The sequence below is a fragment of the Trichophyton benhamiae genome (genome assembly GCF_000151125.1).
Source record: "Trichophyton benhamiae CBS 112371 chromosome Unknown contig01106.0, whole genome shotgun sequence".
Lineage (NCBI taxonomy): Eukaryota > Fungi > Ascomycota > Eurotiomycetes > Onygenales > Arthrodermataceae > Trichophyton > Trichophyton benhamiae.
Window position 1 is genome coordinate 205,896 of NW_003315091.1, and position 21,663 is coordinate 227,558.

The 21,663-nt window shown below is 49.9% G+C and overlaps 5 protein-coding genes, 1 non-coding gene and 1 pseudogene across 7 annotated transcripts; 3 read left to right on the forward strand and 4 right to left on the reverse strand.

Annotated features, from left to right (window-relative positions):
- Positions 1–770: 770 nt before the first annotated feature.
- On the forward strand, positions 771–2,483 carry ARB_01878 (uncharacterized protein; the record flags this gene model as incomplete). Its single annotated transcript, XM_003011852.1, has 1 exon — positions 771–2,483. The coding sequence occupies one exon, from the start codon at positions 771–773 to the stop codon at positions 2,481–2,483; it is 1,713 nt and encodes a 570-aa protein (XP_003011898.1).
- A 6,468-nt stretch (positions 2,484–8,951) lies between these two features.
- On the reverse strand, positions 8,952–9,039 carry ARB_01879 (annotated as a pseudogene). The gene has a single exon. The product of its transcript is annotated as a tRNA-OTHER (tRNA).
- A 410-nt stretch (positions 9,040–9,449) lies between these two features.
- On the reverse strand, positions 9,450–9,539 carry ARB_01880. Its single transcript has one exon. It is a non-coding gene; the product is annotated as a tRNA-Tyr (tRNA).
- Positions 9,540–10,280: 741 nt separating this feature from the next.
- ARB_01881 (short-chain dehydrogenase/reductase family protein, putative) lies at positions 10,281–11,195 on the forward strand (the record flags this gene model as incomplete). The annotated part of the gene is made up of 1 exon (XM_003011853.1): positions 10,281–11,195. One exon carries the CDS (start codon positions 10,281–10,283, stop codon positions 11,193–11,195), a length of 915 nt encoding a protein of 304 aa, XP_003011899.1.
- Positions 11,196–14,044: 2,849 nt separating this feature from the next.
- On the forward strand, positions 14,045–15,911 carry ARB_01882 (C6 transcription factor, putative; the record flags this gene model as incomplete). Its single annotated transcript, XM_003011854.1, has 3 exons — positions 14,045–14,237; positions 14,314–14,767; positions 14,909–15,911. 3 exons carry the CDS (start codon positions 14,045–14,047, stop codon positions 15,909–15,911), a joined length of 1,650 nt encoding a protein of 549 aa, XP_003011900.1.
- A 493-nt stretch (positions 15,912–16,404) lies between these two features.
- ARB_01883 (uncharacterized protein) lies at positions 16,405–18,320 on the reverse strand (the record flags this gene model as incomplete). The annotated part of the gene is made up of 3 exons (XM_003011855.1): positions 16,405–17,320; positions 17,415–18,145; positions 18,210–18,320. The coding sequence occupies 3 exons, from the start codon at positions 18,318–18,320 to the stop codon at positions 16,405–16,407; spliced, it is 1,758 nt and encodes a 585-aa protein (XP_003011901.1).
- Positions 18,321–19,569: 1,249 nt separating this feature from the next.
- Positions 19,570–21,663, reverse strand: ARB_01884 (uncharacterized protein; the record flags this gene model as incomplete). Its single annotated transcript, XM_003011856.1, has 3 exons — positions 19,570–20,501; positions 20,690–20,995; positions 21,069–21,663. 3 exons carry the CDS (start codon positions 21,661–21,663, stop codon positions 19,570–19,572), a joined length of 1,833 nt encoding a protein of 610 aa, XP_003011902.1.

A 21,663-nucleotide genomic window follows, 5' to 3' on the forward strand; every position in this document is an offset into this window, starting at 1 on the left:
CCGTCTTTCTGTCAGCTCGGGTTTTGTACAACTTTTATCGGCACTCAGAAGTAGGGTCATGAAAACCATTGGATGCTACATGGCATAGACTGCATAGAATAGCATGAATTTTTGTACTTTTTGTTTCCTCTTAAATCTTGATAAACTATTTTCTTGCAACATCACTGGCTGCATGGGTGAACAAATCAGAGCCACCAGCCATTTTCAAGGTGGAACTTCGATATGAACGTCAGATAAGTATCAAGACTGTGTCTTGCTGGACTTCTAGCTCGATTAATTTGTCCATCACCTTTACAGATCTATTAGTTACTGCTAACTTCTTCTATATACTACAGGTTGCGTCTTTTATTTACCCAACAGAACCGCTCAAGGTTAAAACTAACTAATCCGGTGGCTCTCCAAGGTTTAACTAGTTAACTATCGAGACGTCTCACCTTTTCCCATCTCAACCTCAAACCTCCGAAGAACATCACACCCGCGGGAGGAAGACGAAAAGACAAGATCATCGTCCAGACAGCTGGCATTCTCTCCTACGCCACCGCTGTCATGCATTGATCGAGTAGACTTTGCTGCCATCCTGCCGAGAGGTACTTCCTGGTTTCAGATATCGTGGTGGGGAAAAGGATTCTCCCTCCAGACGAACGACCGGCTATTGAACAGCAGCCAGCAGGCGAGATCCAGACTCGAAAGCCTGGCAAAGGGGCCGGGAAAAGGAAATTTGGGTAAGAGAAAAGGAGAAGAGTAGGAGAGAAGCGGAAGAAACGGGAAAAATGGACGCTCTCGTAACCGCCGAACTCGCCAAACTAGACCCCTCGGTGCCATTTCGAGCGACCAAGTCACACCTCCATCACACCTGGGCAAAAACGTTCTATTCTCGACCAGAACTTTACATTCAGCCCGAGTCAGTTGCCGAGATTGAAAAGGTCATCACTCTTGCTCGCAGATGCCGCCGACGCATAGTAACCGTCGGCAGTGGTCACTCGCCGTCTGATCTTACCTGCACGTCATCATGGGTTGTCAACCTGGACAATTACCGTCGGGTCCTCTCGTTTTCGCGTGATACAGGCGTTGTTACGGTCGAGTCCGGTATACGGCTGAGACAGCTTGGCATTGAGCTGGAGAAGAATGGGCTGATGCTTCCTAATCTCGGCAGCATCGATGAGCAGTCTATAGCAGGAGTGATTTCAACGGGGACACATGGCAGCTCACTCAAGTATGGCTTGCTGTCCGAACGTGTGTTGGGATTGTCAATCATGCTTGCGAATGGCCAGGTTGTCCGATGTAGCGAGGCGACCAATCCGTCGCTGTTTCGTGCCGCCCTGGTGTCCCTTGGAGCCATTGGTATCATCACGGAGATGACCTTGCAGGCAGTCCCAACTTTCAATATCGCCTGGCAGCAGTCCCTGAAGACATTGCCACAGGTATTGGATACGTGGGACTCTGGCTTATGGACATCTACGGAGTATGTGAGGGTGTGGTGGATGCCTTATATGAAGCGCGCGATTGTCTGGCGTGCGGACAAGACCGATCTCCCGACTCGTGATCCCCCTGCAAGCTGGTACGGTGGTGCTTTAGGTTACTTCATCTACCATAACCTATTGTATCTCTCCAACTACGTGCCCCGGATCCTGCCTTGGGTTGAGTGGTTTGTGTTTGGCATGCAATATGGTTTTACGCCCGGAAAGACTATTACTGAGGCAGTCCAACCCGCTCGCACTGGTCTGTTGATGGACTGCCTGTATTCTCAATTTGTGAACGAATGGGCACTTCCATTAGAAAAGGGTCCAGAGGCCATTACCCGACTGTCCGCCTGGTTCCATGGTGATGAGAAAACTGCACGTATACCATTTAGTTCCGAGTCTGTCTGGGTACATTGCCCCATTGAAGTACGTGTCTCCGATACTTCGATCTCAAAGACTCCTCGCCCGTACCTGGACTCCACTTATCCTGATGGCCCTACTCTCTTTCTCAACGCCACTCTATATCGGCCTTATCTGCGTGATCCTCCTTGCAGGGAAAGGTACTATGAGGCATTTGAATGGCTCATGCGGGATCTAGGTGGGAAACCACATTGGGCTAAAAATTTTGGAGAAGACCTTGGGTATGAGGCCCTCCGAGAAATGTACGGGGACAACTTGGATCAATGGCTACAGGCCAGAAATGAGGCTGATCCTGATGGAATGTTTCTGGGTGCGTGGCACAGAAGACACCTACTTCCCCCCTCTACAGCTGCATCGCAATCACCTGGCCAGACTTTAGCGTTTGAAGAACAGCTCAAGGAGCAACGGGTGCTAGGTGCCCCCGGGGCCGGGGATGGCATTGAGTGGATTGGCACTATCCCCGGCTGTACCCCACACGGCAATGGGGATATGGAGGACGGTGCGAATGCAGCCGGCAGTCATCCAAGCCCACCAACAACCTCTGCAAGCGAGGAAAGTTTTGACCACCTCGCGAAAGGGGAAGCAAGCATCACTCTGCCTTAGCAGGGCGACTATGAAGTCGAGAGATCACTTCGCAGCATCATTCTTCAGCTGTATTTTGAGTATGCAGAATAATCTATCCTTGATTTTTGTTATTTTATATTATTTATCTGTTCAAATGCAGATTTGTGCCTGTAGGCATGTTTTGGTATCGTATGGGAAGGGCGGAAAATTGTTGACGCCCTGTACAGTGACATGCAGGCGCGCAGCCTACGCACTTCAAATCAATTTAATTTAGTTGACTAACTATTAAATGAGCCTTGTGGTTGGACACCGAGTCGCTTGAAATGCACCAACGGGATTACTCCCAATGCGCCACTTTTTAGCAGCCCTTGCTGGGTTGAAAAACTACGGTGTTCAAACCCTTCTCTTTGATCTTTCGTTGCCCAGGGCCCGGAAAGAAAGGTGACAGAGGGTAGATATATATGACTTTTTGCTATATATACCGTCCGTGTGCCTAATGAAGACATACTTTCTTCAAGAGCTTTCCGTAAAACTTACCCCGGCGGCAGATCAGCCCTTCTCCCTTGCTCCGCTCAGAGTACATCGAATATAACTCGCAGGGAGGCCGCATGTCAGTGTCTAAACATAGTGAATTCACAAGCATATAAGCCCTTCGTTAGGGTTACCTAAGCCAGCAATCATCCTTTCTGGGAGGTATTTTCCTTTTGTTATGTTTCTAACTTTTTCGGCGTTGACTCTGCTTAGTTTTTGCAATTTGTAATGAGGAGTCAAAGATGACGCTTCCAAAGAAGGAAGAAAGAAAGCAAAAAAGCGGGAAGTATATCGGCTAAACCAGCAGCCGGAAAATGAATCAATAGCCGACCTGATGATATGACTGGCCCGCAGACAGAAATGTACCCTGAGTTAGCTTCGGTCGGCATTTGATTAAGGGCCTTATCCTGCAGCCCCCTGGCCACAACCTTCCCCTATCCCTGCACATTGACCACACCCTGTTGCACGGACGCTGTTCGCCAAGCTATCTTTTGATCACTGGTCTTCCACAATATATATGCCTCTAGCAGTGGGTATAACAATCTTCTTTGTATATAGACGCAGTATACAATGCAAGTATTCAATCTGTCCTCGGGAATCGTCGAACGCATACAGCGAGCACAGCGTGAAATCAAGGGAAGGAGCCCGCTGTACTTAGAGGCAGCCGCGAAGGAAAAGCCGCCAGCCGCACTTGCACCCTTAGCTGCAGGGTGGAGGTAAAAAAGAAAAAAAAAAAAAAATACGCACATATATGCACGTCTGTTGGCAAAGTATCAGGTTTGTCGACCATGGTTTACATGGGCTGATTCGTAATAATGATCTCCATCGGCTGCAAAGTGTAGGATCGAGCTTTGTACATGATAACAACCCCGAAAAAGAAACGAAGGCCTGTTCCTGCACACAACGGGAATTATACTCCACTGTTATGTCCCATGGGATAGGAAACTCTGTCACAGCAAGTAAAACGGCATGGATAGAGTAACCTCCGACACGGGGTATACTCCCGTCACCCGGGTGTTTCTGGTATAAATCTTCCGCTAGTTCTAGACTGTCCAGCAGACATTCTGACAGAAGGCTATATTCTCATGGATTGTTAATTGAACCTGGAGCCACGATGCCTGACTAAATGCAACATCGAGGCTGCATTTTTCAGAGCATTTCACCTGTTAGCAAGTAACCACGATCCATGCACATATTTTGCAAGGCAGCACAATGCTTTACAATGTTATTGGTGGTTCGAATTTACCACCAACAAATAACAACCCCAACCCAGAAGGCAATCCTTGGTTACGGCGTTGCATGCCAAGATATGTATGTGAGACCACTATTTTTAACGGAGACAAGTTGCGAGTCAATAACATGCATATGTTCCTTTACAGAACCAATATAACGAGGTGATCATGGAATTGCTTTTCGTCGGGCGCGTATCCAGGACATCAATATTAGCTGGGGAAATGTGAGATATTATCGGATGTACAGACGGAGTATGCAGATCTCGTCGTTCTGCTAGTATCAAATAGGCCAACCAAGCTGTTTAGATGGTATCCTGTCAATCCTGGTTCGAAATAATAAAGAGCTTATTGGACGAAGAAAAATACCATGAAGGAATAAGAAGCATGTGGGTACAAAGCAGGTTTCTGTCAGAGTACCGTATGCGCGGCCAATGTCGTACATCATTGACATACATAACACATAACTATCATGCACATGAAAAAAAAGGACAGTTTACGCGCAGACGTCGTTTTCGGGAGTCGTGTGGTGGAGGCAGATAGACTGTGAGCTATCACTTTTTGTTACGAGGTGGTTTTAAGCTTATCTAAGCTCGGGGCGGCCCGTGATTCGAGGTTAATCTTATCTCTTACCACGTGATCCTGTCAGTTTATCGAGGATCCCAATTAGGACGTCGCTTGCGACCTCCGTCCACGGACGACCGATGACCATAGCCTGCATCAAAGCACTGCCAGCGCCAAACAAAAAAAAATACGCTCCAAGGCGTTGTACGTACCAGGGGCCCTGTCCCTGTACCTCCGGCCTATGAGGCCCATCACACGCCATCACTAACACCGACATGAACGCTGCATGGCCGATACGGTCCCACTACTGCCGCCTCAACGCAATTCCAGCCGTGTCCTCAAGGGGGCTAGAAGGGACTACCGAGTGCATTTGCTTGTTGGAACGCGGTTCACTCGAGAAGAGACGCTGATACATCTTGGTACTAGTTACAAAGCGAGAAACGACACAGCCGCTGCAGAGTACAATCATACCCCTCTGTTGTACTGGACACCGTAGTTCTGCAACCCCCTCACTGCGCTCAACCCCTGGCCTATTCCGTTTATTGGCCATACGAGAAAGGAGGTTATGTCAATCCAGCTATCATGTTACAGGTTACGGTGGTACGATTTCTGCCATTTTATGGGCGCACGTGAAGAGACGGATCATTTTAACTTGGACTTTTGCGCTCTCTGTCAAAGCTGCTATCAGGAGTCCATGACCGATTTATTTACCTTACAGGCGCGGTTTGCGTATGTAAAAATGCTAGGATTGTTTTTCTTCCCTCCTTTCTTTTCTTTTCTAAGCAAAATGGCAGATCTTGCTCGCTCTGCCGTTTCTTGCTGCCACGACTCAAATTGGAACGCCCATTCCCAATCCAACTGGGAATTATCAACTACTTCATGCAGATGAAACATTCACATCGCGTTTATCTTGAAAGTCAACTTCGGAGCACCAGATCTGATAATCTCATAATTTTCTTCCGTCGTCGTGTGACTGGCCCTAGTCAGAGGGACAGAACGGACGGGACCTGCCAACCATTAGGTCGCTAGTAAGCCTCGGTTTCCATACAAGCTGAAATTGCGAGCTAAATACCCCCCTGGCTCAACATTAAAAAATAAAAAATAAAAACGCAAAAAAAAGCGACTGCGGTTGAAAATAGAGCCGTCTTTTTTAAGCCATTGTTTGCTTTTTTGATCCGTCGGCTATTCCCATTGCCCTTAGGATGCAGCTTTTGAAATCCTCTCGGCTGTCCAAGTTGCTGCCCAAGACTTCCTTGTCAGCAAAAGTCCTAGGCAACCTTTTCTATGCTACACGCCCGCCTCGCTTCATTCCCATGCATACATTACCCCCCCTTCCCATTGTGGAAACCGGGTCGGCCCGTTATAAGTGGCTGCGGTACTGGAATTCTCCACTAATTAGTACAAGCCAAGTCACCCTTCCATCAGAGCTGCTGCGGTGGAGATCGGGAATGACCTGTGGAAAAGGATGTCATTTATGGGAGACCATCCCCATGCATACAAGGACGACCGCTAGTTAGCTAGCTTAAGTGGGTATCCTTGCCTCCTCCCCCCCTCCCCGTTTTATCTATTTCCGAGCCGCTACAAAGGTACTTCTTTTTTATTTCCGTGTGAGGTGTCGAGCTTCTTTAAATTGAGGAAACAAAACATTCCGGTACATAAGAGTGACGAGAACGGGTTTCTCCACGTCATCCCCACTATTTGGGGCTTTTTGAGGCGATCTTTTCCAGAAAACAGCCATAGGTAGGCATGTTTAAAAACTTGCAGTGCATCTACCTCCTACATCGGTTGTCATCTACAACATAAATCAACCTCACTATATCACAGGACACTCTTCCCCTTTCATATTTCCAACCAAGCCATTTCCGTACTCACCTCACACGAGCCCCTTCTCATGTTCAAATAGGGGACAAATTTATTTGCTCTCATTTTTGGTTACTCTCCGCCTGATAACACCTATTGACTGTTTGGAATTGACCTCTTCCAACCCCAATTTCCTGGCGTGTAAAACATTCCTCCTCCCCCGTCTGGTTGATTAGATTACGTCTCAATGCCGCAACCACACCCAATCTATCCGAAACTCCATGTCTCATCCAGACTCTCGGAGTCGTTGCCCATACCCGGGGCCATGGTAGCCATCCCCAACTATGGACATGTCCCTCGTCCCCTGGACATGAATCAACGCCATCAGATCTTACGAACGAAGCGGAAGCACGTTCTAAAAGCCTGTGATCGATGTAGGGTGAAGAAGACAAAGGTATATATATCCACCCAGCAATGTCTTCTGGCTGCTGTGGCTTTGTTTTTGTGCTTTTGTGTCCAAGTTCAACTATTTTGTGAATACTTAATTGACGCTGATATATAAAACGTGTTTACAGTGTGACGGAAACCAACCATGTTATCGATGTGCTGTGTATAACCATCCGTGCCTGTTCCGGGAGAGGAAGGCAACACAGACCAAGGCATATTCCAGAGGGTGAGGAGAACGGTGTCTCATATACTTCCATTTTTAGGGGAATCATCTTGGGAGGAAACAACCGGCCGTCATTGCAAATAACTTACTCTGTGGCATTGTATAGCTTCGTTGAGATGCTGGAGTCCCATCACGCTCTAGTTGTCAAGGCACTTCAGCAGTTATATACACATTGCATCAACAACAAGTGTTTTCCGGGCGAACCCATCGAGCTCGTGGATGGGTACCCTTTAACCCACGCGATCTTGGACCGACTCGGCCTTATCAAACAAGCCGAGGAGCAGAATATTACGCATAACGTAGAAGCCGAGCTGATGGCAGCTTCGAAGTACTGGAAAAACGAATCGTCGGGACCGAATACACCAGAACACGACAATTCCCCCATCAGGCCATGCTGTGCGCTTGACCGGTCCCGGTCCAGCGATTCGTGCTCGATATCTACCCCATCCGAGCCTGACCTGGTGAAATGCGAGTCTTCGCCTACCAACGGTGCACACGAAGCGTTCCGGGTATTTGGACGCGAGGAGGCATTTTGGCCTATGAACGGTGAAGTCGCCCTCACACATGTTGCTCCTGAGTATAACCGGGCTGGAGTGGACTCTACCAGCTTCAACAATGTGTCGGGTAACTACTCCCCCACCCACTCCAGCCACCAAGCGAGTACCCTAGCTTGTAACAGCCTTCCATCCCCAGTTTCGGTGAACAATGCAACCATGACGCCTAGTACCTGTCCGCAGACAGATCCCCGGTTGGGCTATCCTGCCGCGACTACTGTCCAGTACCCAGGGTATCACCATCCGTACTCTGAAGTAGAGCAACAACCTGCCTGGAACACACAGCAGGGATGGTCGGCATAATTTGATTACCCATTACGACGGGAGATACTGGTTGCCGACGGTTTACGTGTATCAGATCCAGGCCGGTACACCCTCGAGTGGTCCGAACTCAAGGGTTACACCCCGCAGGAGAATATGTGCCTATGATACACCCGTCCCAGTTTCCATCATGATTTCTACGCCAGCAAGGAGAAATCACTTTCTGTCAATCAGCTACTGCCCGAATTCCGGGGGCCATCCTGCGCTATTCGATAAATCATTTCTCTCACGAGGCCATGAGATACCCATAAAATATTGTTTCATTATGACTTTTACCACTTCCTTGTTGCTATGGATGTATACATTGCGTCGATTTCGTTAATCTCTCGAAAATAATGAGTAAGTACTTATGTGAGAGGCGGATTGTACGATTGTCCTACCAGGCATGTTACAGCCAGTGGCTCTATCAACAAGCCAGCACACCTTTGGTACAAGGAACTTCCTCGCCACATGGCCTATTGATGTGTCCGATTTTCGTTATTATTATCCTTCACTCCTTTTATTTCCTTGCTTTTTAGTCTAGCTTTATTTTATTTGATTTTTTCCTTTACCTGTAGGTTAATTATCGGGACTGTAGGATTTTGCACGGGGTTTTTGGTGCGTATTGGTCAACCACTATGTATATCGCGAAGGAACTGCACCAAAAGCAAGGAGCCCCAGGGAAAGGAGGGACTTTACGATAGGCTAGGTACTTTCATATGTGTCCTCACGAGCGCAGGAAGTGTTTATAAATGCCCAACTTCCGACATTATTCATCTGTAAGTGGACGACTAATTGGCTTCTATGCTGTTAGGGAAATTTTGATGGGGTGAAAAAAATAAAAAGCAAAAAAAGAAACTCTCCTGACCCAGAATCGAACTAGGGACCCTTCGGTTACAATTTTTCAGTTACAGCCGAATGTCATAAACCAACTAGACCATCAGGAGATGTTTTTGTTGAAGGGCCCTTCTTTGGCGTCCCTTTGAGCGGCCTTCCTCCCGCCCGACACCGAAGAGTCCTCCAGCGACAGTCGCCGGCGACGTCGCACAATGTAGCTTACACTTGAAAACCGACGTTCACAAATGTAGATAATGTATCCCAGGTGGGCTTCATGCTCTTTTCTACTCTTGTTCCTCGCATATCCAGCGTCCTCTTCTCGTTCTTCCTGCGCTCGCCATTTTCTTCTCGGGGATCGCTGGATTGGCCATCTTACTAAGCAGATTAGCCGCAAATCACGTGCATATCGGGTAAATAAACATTTACCCGCCGGCTAGCCGCGCTTTTATATCCATGTCCACAACGCGAGCGAGAAAAAAAAAATATCAACACAAAAAATGGGCCAAAAATAGGAGGAAACTCCCCTGGGCTGGAGTCGAACCAGCGATTTCTCGGTTTCATGAGTTAACAATTACAGCCGAGCGCCTTAAACCAACTAGACGACCAGGGGCGTTCAGGTACCTGCAGCCCGGAACGAGCTGTCTATCACCAGACAAGGGCGCTTCCTGAATTGGCAGCCATAAATAAAAACATCACCTCCAGGGGCACATCTAAGGAAAAGGAGACCGCGGACTCTATTGCAACCTTCTATTCTTCCACTTAGTTGAAAGAATACTTCACCTTATGTTAGAGGCTCAATTACAAAGGAACAAGTCCAGAAATAAATGGATAAATATAGATATATAAAGGGGAATGGAGTTACTGACAAACTGTTCTCTATAAAGTTATCCACATATTATCATGACCTCACCACGACGACCAAGTCCCCTTACAGATACTAATCTGCTATGGTGACCATATACTGATCTGGAGGCTTAGATTGAGATGGATATTCTGGGGAGACCAGGAACTAGCATAGAAATATACATAGAAGCAGTGTGTTAAATGTCCTTATTCCCCAATTGAGCTAGATCTGGAAGAAGAATATATCTAGTTTACTGCGCTAAGATAACTGAGAATTGCTCCAGGGCTTGTCAAAAGCTTCTTTCTGCTCCCCGGAAAAAGAAATTTCAGGAGAGCGTCAGAGTAGGAAAAGTCAACTGCGCCGCTCAACTTAGATGCCCATCAGCTTCAACGTCACTCTGTGCCAACATCGTCAAAAACACCCAACATTTGCGAAGATCCTGATAATGCCGCTTCATCGCCCTGCAGTTTCTCCCTGATATTCTAGTGTTGTTCGTTGTAGAGCACAATGCCACTCGTCGGATTCGGACGGCTCATACAAGGCCGACTGTTCCCACCTGCCAACCCAACAGCCTCGCTTGAAGGGAAAACAGTCCTCCTCACCGGCGGTACATCTGGCCTGGGACTCGAAGCAGCCATAAAATATATAAATTTGGGAGTTTCTTCGTTGATAATTGCCTGCCGTAGCATTGAACGGGGCAATGAAGCGAAAAAAGTTATTGAACAACGTGCAAAACATGCGAGCAGCTCCGCCAGTTTTGACATTCAAATATGGCCCCTGGACATGGCCAGCTATCAAAGCGTGACATCTTTTGCGCAGAAAATCAACGATGAAGTCCCACGACTTGATATAGCACTGTTGAATGCTGGAGTCATGCATAGGAAATATACCCTGACACCAGACGGATGGGAAGAGACGCTTCAAGTCAACGCACTTTCAACCGCACTGCTGGGGCTACTGTTACTCCCAAAGCTAAGAGATAGCCGTGATACCGCAACGGGAGCCCCCGCTCATCTTACTTTTGTGTCAAGCGGATCTTACAGACATGCAAAGGCAGGGGAGCTACAGCCTGATGGAGTGAACAGCATCCTTCAACACTTGAATAGCGAGGAAAGCTTCCGTGCGCACTCTCAGTACCGATTATCGAAGGTCCTTGTCGAATACACCGCAAAAAGCATTGCTGCTTTAACCCGCTGCGATGATGGCTCACTGGGAGTCATCGTCAACTCTGCCTGTCCGGGGTTCTGTCGTTCCCGCTTAGGTCGCGAGTACGACGCATGGCACGAGAGGATGTTCGTTGCTGTGTTTGAACTCATCTTTGGCCGTACGTCAGAGCAAGGTAGCAGGACCCTTGTGAGCGCTACCATGCTCGGCGAGGAGTCCCATGGAAAATGGTGGAGAAGTGACCAATATCCAGAGTAAGATCACCCAAGTTATATATATCCTCCCCCACAATGCAGGGTAGTTATCAAGCCCTCTTTCCGTTCTATATTTGGGAACTAACCGTTACAGCATCTCGGCTACTCTTACTGGAACAAGCGAGGGGAAAGTGTTACAGATACGAGCTTGGGAAGAGATCGTGGGGGAGCTCAAGCTTCGATCTCCCGAGGTTGAACGGCTCGGTCGATGCAATTGACAACATATGATAAATCTTGTCTGAGGTTCTAATTACTGTAGATTCCTCCTACAGTTTATCATATCTGTCCGTTATGTTTTTACGTGCCCCACCACCCAAACATACCCCTCTCCACATCCATATTGTATTTTATCTTGGTATGATCATTGAACAACCCTTTTTTTGCTACCATGCTGTCTATCTTGATGCGAAGAGAGCAATGCCCCGAGTGTCAGCAGAGCGGTGTGAGCTTCATTGCCAAGTCACTACCCAGCTGCTCGTGACCTGAAATCATGTCAATCCGAATTTGAGGCTGCCTTAAGCACTTCTCTTCCATGTTTCCCTTTAAGCCAAGTCGCATATGCAGGTTTCTTGCCAATGCTGGGGGATCAAGCGTCCAGAGCCAACCAAACCGAACAAGCTGTCCAGGCGATATCCGACGACATCTCGATACGAAGAAAGGTTCTCCGTAGTGTCCGGGGGATATGAAATACGATAAGCTCCGAATCTAAAGCAGCAAAAGGCGTTGGATATCTATAGATCCATGGCGTGGTAGAGTGAGCATGGGCTTGGCCTCTACTCAAGGTAATCCAAATCACACGAATTCATTCTTCCTGCTCCCCCCCTTGTGAAGATATGTACCCCAGAGGGGCAGATGCAAGGCTGCAACGTTGGAAATCGATCGTTTAGTGGGACCAGATGTTCCAAACCCCGAGATGTGGGAAGGATCCAAGAATCGGAGGTGTCGACCAGAGCTGAAACAGACATCTTGAAAGGAAAAGAAAAATTAAAAGCCCTCACATGATGGCACGGATTTCAAGGATATTCAACGTCGAAGGAGCTTAACTACGTCAGTTTTAGCCAATGAGTACCTTCTTCGACATTGGGGCCCATCGACAGGGATATCAAACGAGACTTTGAGAGCTGAGGCTGGAGCTTTGCGTCTAGAGGGTATAGGTTAAATGGCGGAATTGCAGCCGCTATCTATGGAGGCTGGCCACAGAAACGATATTGAACCTTTATCTTATCGGCAGGAGGCACAACCTCTCTTCTGGCGGGGGTGCAATGGAACTGGGTCGTGCTGCCTATCTTCTTGCGAGGACACGGAGCCAAGGGGTCAGTGCACCATCCTTTGGGCAAGTCAACCGTCTATCCTCGCTGCTCCCATGATGGACTTCGGCCACGAGATCCCGTGGAAAGCCCATCCGGAAAAAGGAATTCGGGGTCGGATGAATGGATAGATATGGCCGCAAGAGGCCGCGTTGGGTCAGGACCGTTTTAACCCAAGCAAAGAACCATCAGATTTATCGATGTTGTAGTCTGCCAGGGGTGCAGGAAGCAAGGGCCCATGAGACACGCCAATCCCAGGCGTACTCCGTGTCAGCACTACCTCTCAGAAACGTCTTCCATGAAGTGTAGTAGTGGGTATTCGCCCGATAAACAAAGGATGGTGGTGATATTGCTCCTTGGTCTTGCAGAAGAAAATCCAATTCGTTCGAGACGATGATCCCTGGCCTATCGACATGGAGATAGATGCAGTGTGGATTTGCGCATCACATTGGCCGTATACGAACGAGAGCCGTGTGAGCCCAATCGACCCCACGGGAGCTGGCTGAATCGGTTGGAAGCAGGAAAACAAAGGAATACGGGGATGTTCCATGGACCTGCTAAGCCAGGTGAGGCATCGATACCATTAGTCTTGCGGTCTGCAAGGCTAAGCATTGCTTTGCTCTGATGTAGCCTTGTTTTGGCCAGGGAGCAGGCATTCTCCTGCTACTGCACATATAGCTGCTACACGTCCGTCTCCATGTGCGTTTCTCTGTTTGGCCCGGTCCATCATTCCTGGATGTTGAATCGCGTGAGGGTGAGCAGCTCAGGGAGATAGAGATAAAAAGATAATAAAAAAACGATAAAGGGGTGCAAGAGAGCACGACGGCAACAATTTGGCTACAGAGTTGGCCCATCGATGGCCCAACCACCCGGTCCGCGCCGCCAAGCCAGAGCTTCGACCCAATATCAACGTCAACTTGAGAACTTCACGGCTTCATCTTCAGCTTCAGCTTCAGCGTCATCCTCCTCCTTTGCTTCTCCATCAGCCGCGCGGCTAGCAAGCAACCCGGTAGGAACCCCCACTGAGGGCAAAGTAGCCATCCCCCGCCTACACGGAGTGGCACAGCAGTCGCCGGCTCCAGACCGGAATCGAGTGAACCATGCATGCGAACCATGCCGAAAACGCAAATCCAAATGCGATGGTGTACATCCGATTTGTACTCGTTGCAAGAACCAGGGCGTTGAATGCATATATGCAGACGGAAAGCGAGAAAGGCTGAAACGGTCCGTTTTCTCCCTCTCTCCTATGCACTTTCGCTACTACTCTTTCGCTACATCTATACCCCATACCATGCGCTTACGACTGTTTATTCTTGATATTCTTTCTAAAAAAAGAGGTCTAGAAATGTACAAACGATGTCCATGAAGATAAGCGTGTACGAGAAACTCCTCACGAAACTCATACCTAGCCAAAGTCCTGACGTACAGCAGGCGATTAGAAACGCACTGCACGAGGTATATATATGTACAGCAACGGCTACTTCATGATCAGATTGTTGAATCTAATTTCTTTTAGAATTCTACGGTAGCTGAAGATGACGTCTCAATGTCAGACGAAAACTCACCATCAGCCGAAGACACTATTGAAGATGAAAATTCCGTTCTATTTGGAATCGCCTCTCCCCTACGGGCTTATTCTGGACGTAGGAAGCCAGTGGAATGTGTAGGCGAAATTTCGACTATTAGGTGGCTGGGCATGCTTCTGGTAAAGCTACAACTACCGAATTTTATGTCTGAAGGTAAGAGATCCTCCTCAAATAACCAGTTTTTTATTATTATTATGATCAGCTAAAAATAATCTCACCGCGTTACCAGAGAATATTATGTCCATGGCTTCATATGATTTGTCCTGGAAGTTGGAAACAACTGCGAAGATAGACGATGTCAATGAAAAATGCAACTATTTCTCCGGCGAGGTTGAACTCCCCCAGCTTGACATGATGCATAATCTGACTTCTTTACCACCCAAAGATGTTGCTGATCTGCTGGTAAATGCCTACTTCACCACCGTTCATCCTCTCTTCCCCGTTCTTCCAAAGGTAAGATTCCTGTCTCGATATAATTCCTACTACCACAACGGGAGCGACCCGCTTGGCGTTTACCCCTGGCTGGCTCTCTTAAATATGGTGCTTGCGCTCGGATCTTTGTGGGCTCGTTATACACAGATACCGACAGGTGAAGTAGAGGACCATAGCATATACTGTGCCAGATCACAGGCTTTGGCTCAGGGGATAGTCGACCCCCGCGGCTATCCGGACACATATTCCTCGTTAGAGCCGATACAACTTATCGCAATTAGGGGAGTGTATCAGCTTTCCACATATCAAATCACAGGGTAACTATTTCAACGTCCGATTTTTCCCCGTGATGGCTGCTTGCAGTCTTTCAAGTACTAATTTGGCGTTGCCAGAGCATGGACATCAGTCACCACTGCGCTGAAGTTTGCGTATAATCGATCTCTCAATGTACAAGCCACTGCCCCTGAACTCTCCGGAGAATCCAAGCAGCTTGAAGCTCGCGTTTGGCACTCACTTCGATCTCTAGAGCAGTTCCTCTGCATACTCACAGGATATCCATCTGAATTTCAAGGTCAGCCAATTCACATTAGGCCGTTCCAAACTACTGAGCCACCTTTCATCAGAAGTCCTCTTCCTCTGGCCAACTTCAATATCCTAGGTAATACATTAGACCTGGAACTCTCCGCCGTCTACTCCTTTGACGAGGAATACCCATCCAGCAATTTCATCACCGGGCTCCGACTAGATGAAATTGTAAACGAAGCCATAACCTCTCTGTACGGCATGAAGTCTCTCGATAATACATGGGCACATACGCAGCGCCTGATAAGCGATTTAGACAACAAGTTAAGCCAATGGTACGCAAGCATTGACCCTGGCTTCCCATACACCGTCCAATCCATAGACCTCTGCGCTCCTCCCTCCACGAGCCTAACATACCTGCACCTCCGCTACTTTAGCGCAAGGATACTGATCAACAGACCTGTTCTGTGTGATCCGTCCGAACTAATTCTAACCATTCCTTACCAATCTGAGGCGTCAAGGCAGATGGACTCCGATGCAGCTGTGCGTTGCATATCGGCTGCTCGACAGATACTGCAGCTTCTGCCGCTGAACATCGATATCGTCGAACTACATGGCAAGACCCCCTGGTGGTGTATACTGCATTACATAGTGCAGGCCAGTAGTGTGCTTATAACGGAACTTTCGTTCGATGAGCCCCATTTACCGATGGAAATGGATGATATTATTAGCCAGTCGGACCTAGCTATTCGTTGGCTATCTACTCTCGCTGGGACATGCGAGTCAGCTAGCAAGGCATGTCATTGTATGAATAGCCTGCACCATCTTGCGCTGGAGAAGCGCGAGAGAGCTAGTCAGGGACACGGCCAGTGAGAGCGAATCTTGCGCCTTGAAACAAATTGATTCCTTGATCATACATCTTATTCTTGATATCCATTCAATCATCTTTTAGCATATACACATAATATATCCATTTGCGTTTTTTTACAATATAGTAGATACTTCGTAACAATACTGTCTAAACACGGGGTCTCACTATCCTAACACTACTCGTTTCATAAGAGGTACATGAACTAAGAATATCAAACATCAATGCTGGGCACCGTAACCAAAGCAAGCAACGCAAAGCGAAGCAAAGTAGTAGCATGAACAAAAGGGGGAGAAAAAGAAAGAAAGTAAAAAAGGTCATACATGCCATCCAATCATCACCTGCAAGGGCCGTATACCATCTTTTTATCCTCCATCCCACCCACCCAAGCAAGCAAACCAGCAAAAGGTTCAAAAAAGAAAGAACAACGCCATCCAAACATCCCAAGAGAGAGTCGTTGCAAAAAACATCATCTCATATCCGTCCTTTCCGGTCATTCTAGATGAACACTCCCTCACCGGACAAGGGAGCGTGGAATTCGCATCCCAAACCGGCTTCTTCACCTAACTGACGTAGTTCAGCTAGGATCTGGTCCCGGGGCGGACCGTCGTCTGTAAGGGTATCTTTGACATGTATTATGTACACTGTTAGATCCTGTAGAGGTAGAGGGCGAGCAGTTCCGCCTATTGATGTGCGGTAACGGGTTTGAGGGCCTGAGATTGTAGGTGAATCTGTCGTGGTATCCATGGCCATTGGGTCAGGGACTCCGGGGGCAGAAGAAGTGGAATAAGAATGTCTTTTCCCTTGTGGCTGGGGAGCGTAGGCCGTAGGGAATTCTACCCTCTCGGCGGACTGGCGGGTGTTATGTCGTGATGTAGCGGAATCTGCTATTGTGGCCGACCTTGTCTTGGGAGCTGAAGGAGCGGCAAACGGCGATTTGTTTTCCTTTGACTTTGGACTGAGCGGTGCGTTGGACTGCTCTGCTGGCGGTGCCGCTGGGGGAGGAAGCCCGGTAAAAGAAGATGCTCGTTTCCGCTTTCTTGAGTCTCCCTTGTGAGGCTTTTGGGAATCAAGGACTTTCCCGGCGAGCACCTCGAGTTCCGCAATCAGATGGCGAGGACATAGATGGCCGTAGAGAGCGCTGTCTTCCACAGCGTCGGTGTATGAGCATTCGATGAATATCGCACGCAGACAGCCATCGTTGATTTTCGGAGCAGCTGCTTCCCAGACTCGCTCGTTGCGAGGCTCCAGCGATATCGAGTCCGGCTCTATGTCTCCGAAGATAATAATTTCGGCGCCCGTCAGATCATCCCGGATGAAGAACGCCGAGCTCTCGACCGTCGCGTATATCGAGCTATCCTTCCCGTTTGTGCTAAGAGAGAGTTGCTGCGCTTGAGTTGATGGAGAATACGACCTGTCAGTAACAAGTTTAAGTAGTTAGTTAGATGTATCATATCCCCGGAACTACCAAAGCAAAGCAAAGCAAAACAAAGCCGTAGTAGACCTACCGTAACGAGGAGGCGTCGATCGAAACCCGCCGTGACGGGAACAGTACGGGATCAGTCATAAACACTGTGCTTTCAGCTCGATGATGCTTCTCTGTCTCAGGATTGTACCGCTGCCTACACCTCCCATGGCTCACACCGAGACATTTGATCATCAACCCGTCGCAAGCCCTCACATATCCCTTTGCCGGACCACGTCCAAGACGCTGATTTCCTCCGTCCACCAGCCGCTGGTACGTGATCAGTCCGGCACCGCCGTCTTCATCCGACAGGTTCGGCCAGGTGATATCGTTGAACAGATGGTTCTTTAACGCCGCGATGGTCGAGGGCAGCGCCGCGACCGTCTTGGGCCCCGACTGGGCCTCGACGGCGGGCGTATTCATGGCCAGGCCGGATACGTGGTCGAGATGCGGGTGTGTGATGAGCACTGCGGCGAGGATGTCACGGAAGATATACGCTGCGTTTGCCTCAGCGGAGACAAACGGCAGCTCCAGGCCGGCGAAGGGCCCCGAGGAGACCACCCTCCGCTGTCCGTGGAGGTGCGTACGGGCGTGGGAAGAGTCTGTGTCGAGCTCGGAGGGCGAGTCGGTCTCGAGGATGCGGATGATGGCTGACAGCAGCGTTCCGGCGTCGACGGCCACGACAGAGCCCCTGGCCCAGTCTGTAGCTGTGGATCGGACGAGCATGCCCGTTGCTGTATCTTCTCGCGGTCCGCCCGATGCTCCCTGGGTATCCTGTTAGCAATAATAATAACTAGATGGCAATTCGTACGGGACGGGGAGGGCATGCGACACTCACCAGGACGACGACATGGAAGACATGCCCGTCCGCGCTGCCGTTCGGTATCATCCTGCCAGAGCCAGCACCAGAGCCGGACGACGAGGGTCTGCGAGCGCGAGCTCGAGGCATCAGCGAGAAGAAGGGGGAGTTGAAGCCGCGGTGCTGCTGGCTGGCTGGCTGGCTGTTTGTTATGCGACGATGAGGCGAAGATGAAGCCGACGTCCTCGCATCCCGTCCGGCCAGAAGAAAAAGAACTCGACGACGCCGTCCGCGGTCACGCTGAAGCCACCCCGTCGACGACCAGAATCGAGTGCTGCAGGGCTCTAACGAGGCAAGCTATTATAAATTTAATCTGTCGTCTCGTATCGTGTAGCGCGCCACGGTTTGCGACCTGCGATGGCGGGTGAAGGGAAGCGACAGGCTAGTTAGTTAAATAGCTAACCAGCGAGCCAGCTAGCTCAGCAGCTAAACCGCCGGCCTGGTTCGCCAACGAGCTAGTTAACTAGCCAGGCGGGTCACTATTTATACAGATACTCTGTACTCCGTCTATCCCGAGCAGATAGAAGGCTGTGGCGTGCTGCAGGGCGAGTTCTCTTTGTCCAGCTTCTTTCATCGTGGAGGAGCTTGCTTGACTTGCTTGACTTGCTTGACTTGCTTGACTCGATAGCTACTGGATGGATCTCGAGATCGAAGGGCAGGGATGGCAGCGATGGCTATAGACAGGGAGCAGGCAGATATATGTACAAGGACAGGCTGCGTATGTTGTTATTACTTATTAACCTCCGTCTCGTTAGTTACAGCAAAGCATGGGTGTATGTAGGTAGGCAGGTGGAAATGGGCAGCGAGAGAATAAGCAAGGCGTCTTGTTGCACTGGGGATGGTAAGGGGGTTTGATAGGTTTTGGCTGATTGATAGGAGACTGCGCCGCCGGCAGGGCTGCATCAAGGGGCGGGACAAAAGAGATAAAGATAGATATCCACTGGGGGAAAGACAGGCAAGCAGAGAGAGAGAGAGAGAGAGAGAGTCAAGAGTGTCAAAAGGGAAAATAGGAGCGAGAGAAAGGACCAGGACGGGCGGGAAACGCCGTGTAGGAAGAGCAAGCAGACTTTGAACAACAAGAACAGAGCATAGGAAATATCAGATGGAAAAAGAGACCGCACCAGCACCGAGAAGGAGACCGCACCCGTACCACACCGTGTTCCGTCCAGATCGAATGAGTCGCTAATTTGCAGGGGAATAAACGAGCATAGATTTGATAGGGATATAAAGCAGACGAGAAAAAGGGGAGCAAAAATATAAAAAGCAGACAGATGACCAAAGCAGAAAGACAAAACAAAAAAAAAAAAAAAAAAGGTACACAAAAGCAGAGGAGGATATATCAAGAGTCGTTTTGATCTCGTGGGCCGTCTCGTTCCCTGGACTGACGAACTGCTGCATCGTAGCTTGGTATAGGCGGGACCTCGCCTGGGGGACCTCCGGCCTGGCCGCACGGCGGCGAGTGACCTGGGCTACGGTATTCTGGCGGAGGAACGTCATCGAGCGGAGGACGGTTGTTGCTGGCGCTGGCACTGTAGCTGTTGTTGTTGCTGCTGCTGTTGTTGCCATTATTGCCTACCAGAACAACGGTCGTGGCCTCAGACGTCTCGGAACCAGCGGGGGCGTCTGAAGTGACAGTCGAGGGTGAAGCAGCTGCAGCCCCAGCAGTCGAGGAGGCTGATGGCGAGGCTATATGAGGCAAGGGGCCCAGGGAGATGTCTGTTGGTGTCCGGACGGGTGCTGACGGCGCCTGAGTGGATGGATGCAGACTGTGTCCTCGTACCGTCCCACTGCGGGTTCGTGCATGTGTTTGCGACTGCTGCTGCTGTTGCTGCTGCTGCTGTTGTTGTTGCTGCTGCTGCTGACGCTGGTGCTGCAGTACCTGATGAGCATGCTGGGCGTGGTGTTGGATGTACTCTGGATGCCACCATTGCTGTACAGGTGCAGTGGTAGAGCCGTGCATCTGGTGACCGGCAGCTTCCTGGGCCGCGATTGAGCTCTCGCCTCCGGCCTCGAGAAGAATGCTTCCCTGCTCGCTGCCGTATGGTGGCGGAGGAGCCAGGCTTCCGGTCATGGGCGCAAGACCCCATTTCTTGACGTTGGCCTCGATGAAGACGAAGCCCATCTGGCCGAAGTTGACGTGCACGGTAGCCGGCCCGTTGGCACCAACAGTAGGGAAGAAGTTCTGCGACCGAAGGCCGTGGGCTACATCGTCGAGTTTCTTGCCGTTGCGAGTGAAGAAGATGGTTCCGCTGCGAGGTCGGTAGCCCACGCCTACAACGTCACCCTGGACATAAGGCGGTGCGTAGGGCGTTGGATTGAAGGGCTGGTTGTGTCTCCTATGGCCGGTAGATTGATACGCAACCGACGACTTGTGAAAGCCTAACCAGATACCCCGAATTAGCATTACTTTAAATATACGGAGCAAACTGGATGCAAACGAAAGAAAGGAAAAAACGTACCAGGCAGTCTAAAAAGCGGATAGGGCTTGGTAGTCATGCCGATGCTGATGAGCGTGGTCTCCGGTTTGTCGTAAATCTTCGCCTCCCAGTAGTAAACGTCATTCTGCTTCGGGACAGGCAGGTTGCTCTGGACGCCACACTCGGAGTCGAAGAACTCGATCTCGGTGCGTCCCTCGACAAAGCAGTTGGCAATCTCGAGCTCCGGCTCAAACTCCCATGCTGACACGCCCTTTTCCTGGATCGCAAGGAACTGGGAGAGCGATATATCGGTTTGCATTGTCTCTGGCGGGTTTGCCTGAACGAAGGCTGTGTGTTTCGTCCGTAGTTAGCATCAACCACAAGCAAGTAAATAGCAGTCAACACAAGTAGAAAACCAAACCTTTTGCTCTAAAGTACTCGGCAGCCTGCAGCTCGTCCATGGACTCGAGGGCCTCTGCCTCCTCGCGGGCGAACTCCTGCTCGTCGTCGTACTCGCCCGGCCGGCCGATGCGGTCGAGCAGGATGCGGCCTCGCTGGGTGTATCTGAAGAAGAAGAAGAGGGCGAGCACCAGCAGGGCGACGCCGGCCGAGCCAAAGGCCGACAGCAGGCCGATCAGGATGCCTCTGCCGGTGCCATCGCTGCCCTCGCCGGCGCCAGGAGGGCCGTCTGGGATGCCAACGGGCCCATTGCCGGCGGTGTCGAAGGGCAGCCGAACGGGCTCCTGGTGTCTCATCTTTGCGAACTGGTCGTCAGTCAGCTGCGGGCGCACATTGTTGAAGAGGAGGCGGTAGTGAGACAGCTGCTCTCGCGGTCGTGAGCTCGATCTCGACGGTGTTGGAGTCGGCGTGGGCGTGGGCGATGGCGTAGTTGTAGGCGTAGTTGTAGGCGTAGTTGTGGTTGTGGTTGTGGTTGTGGAGGCGGCAGCCTTGGACTTGGGCTGGGTCGACCTGGGCCGGACGGAGGTGGTGAAGCGGGACGGCGCGGATAGTCGCAT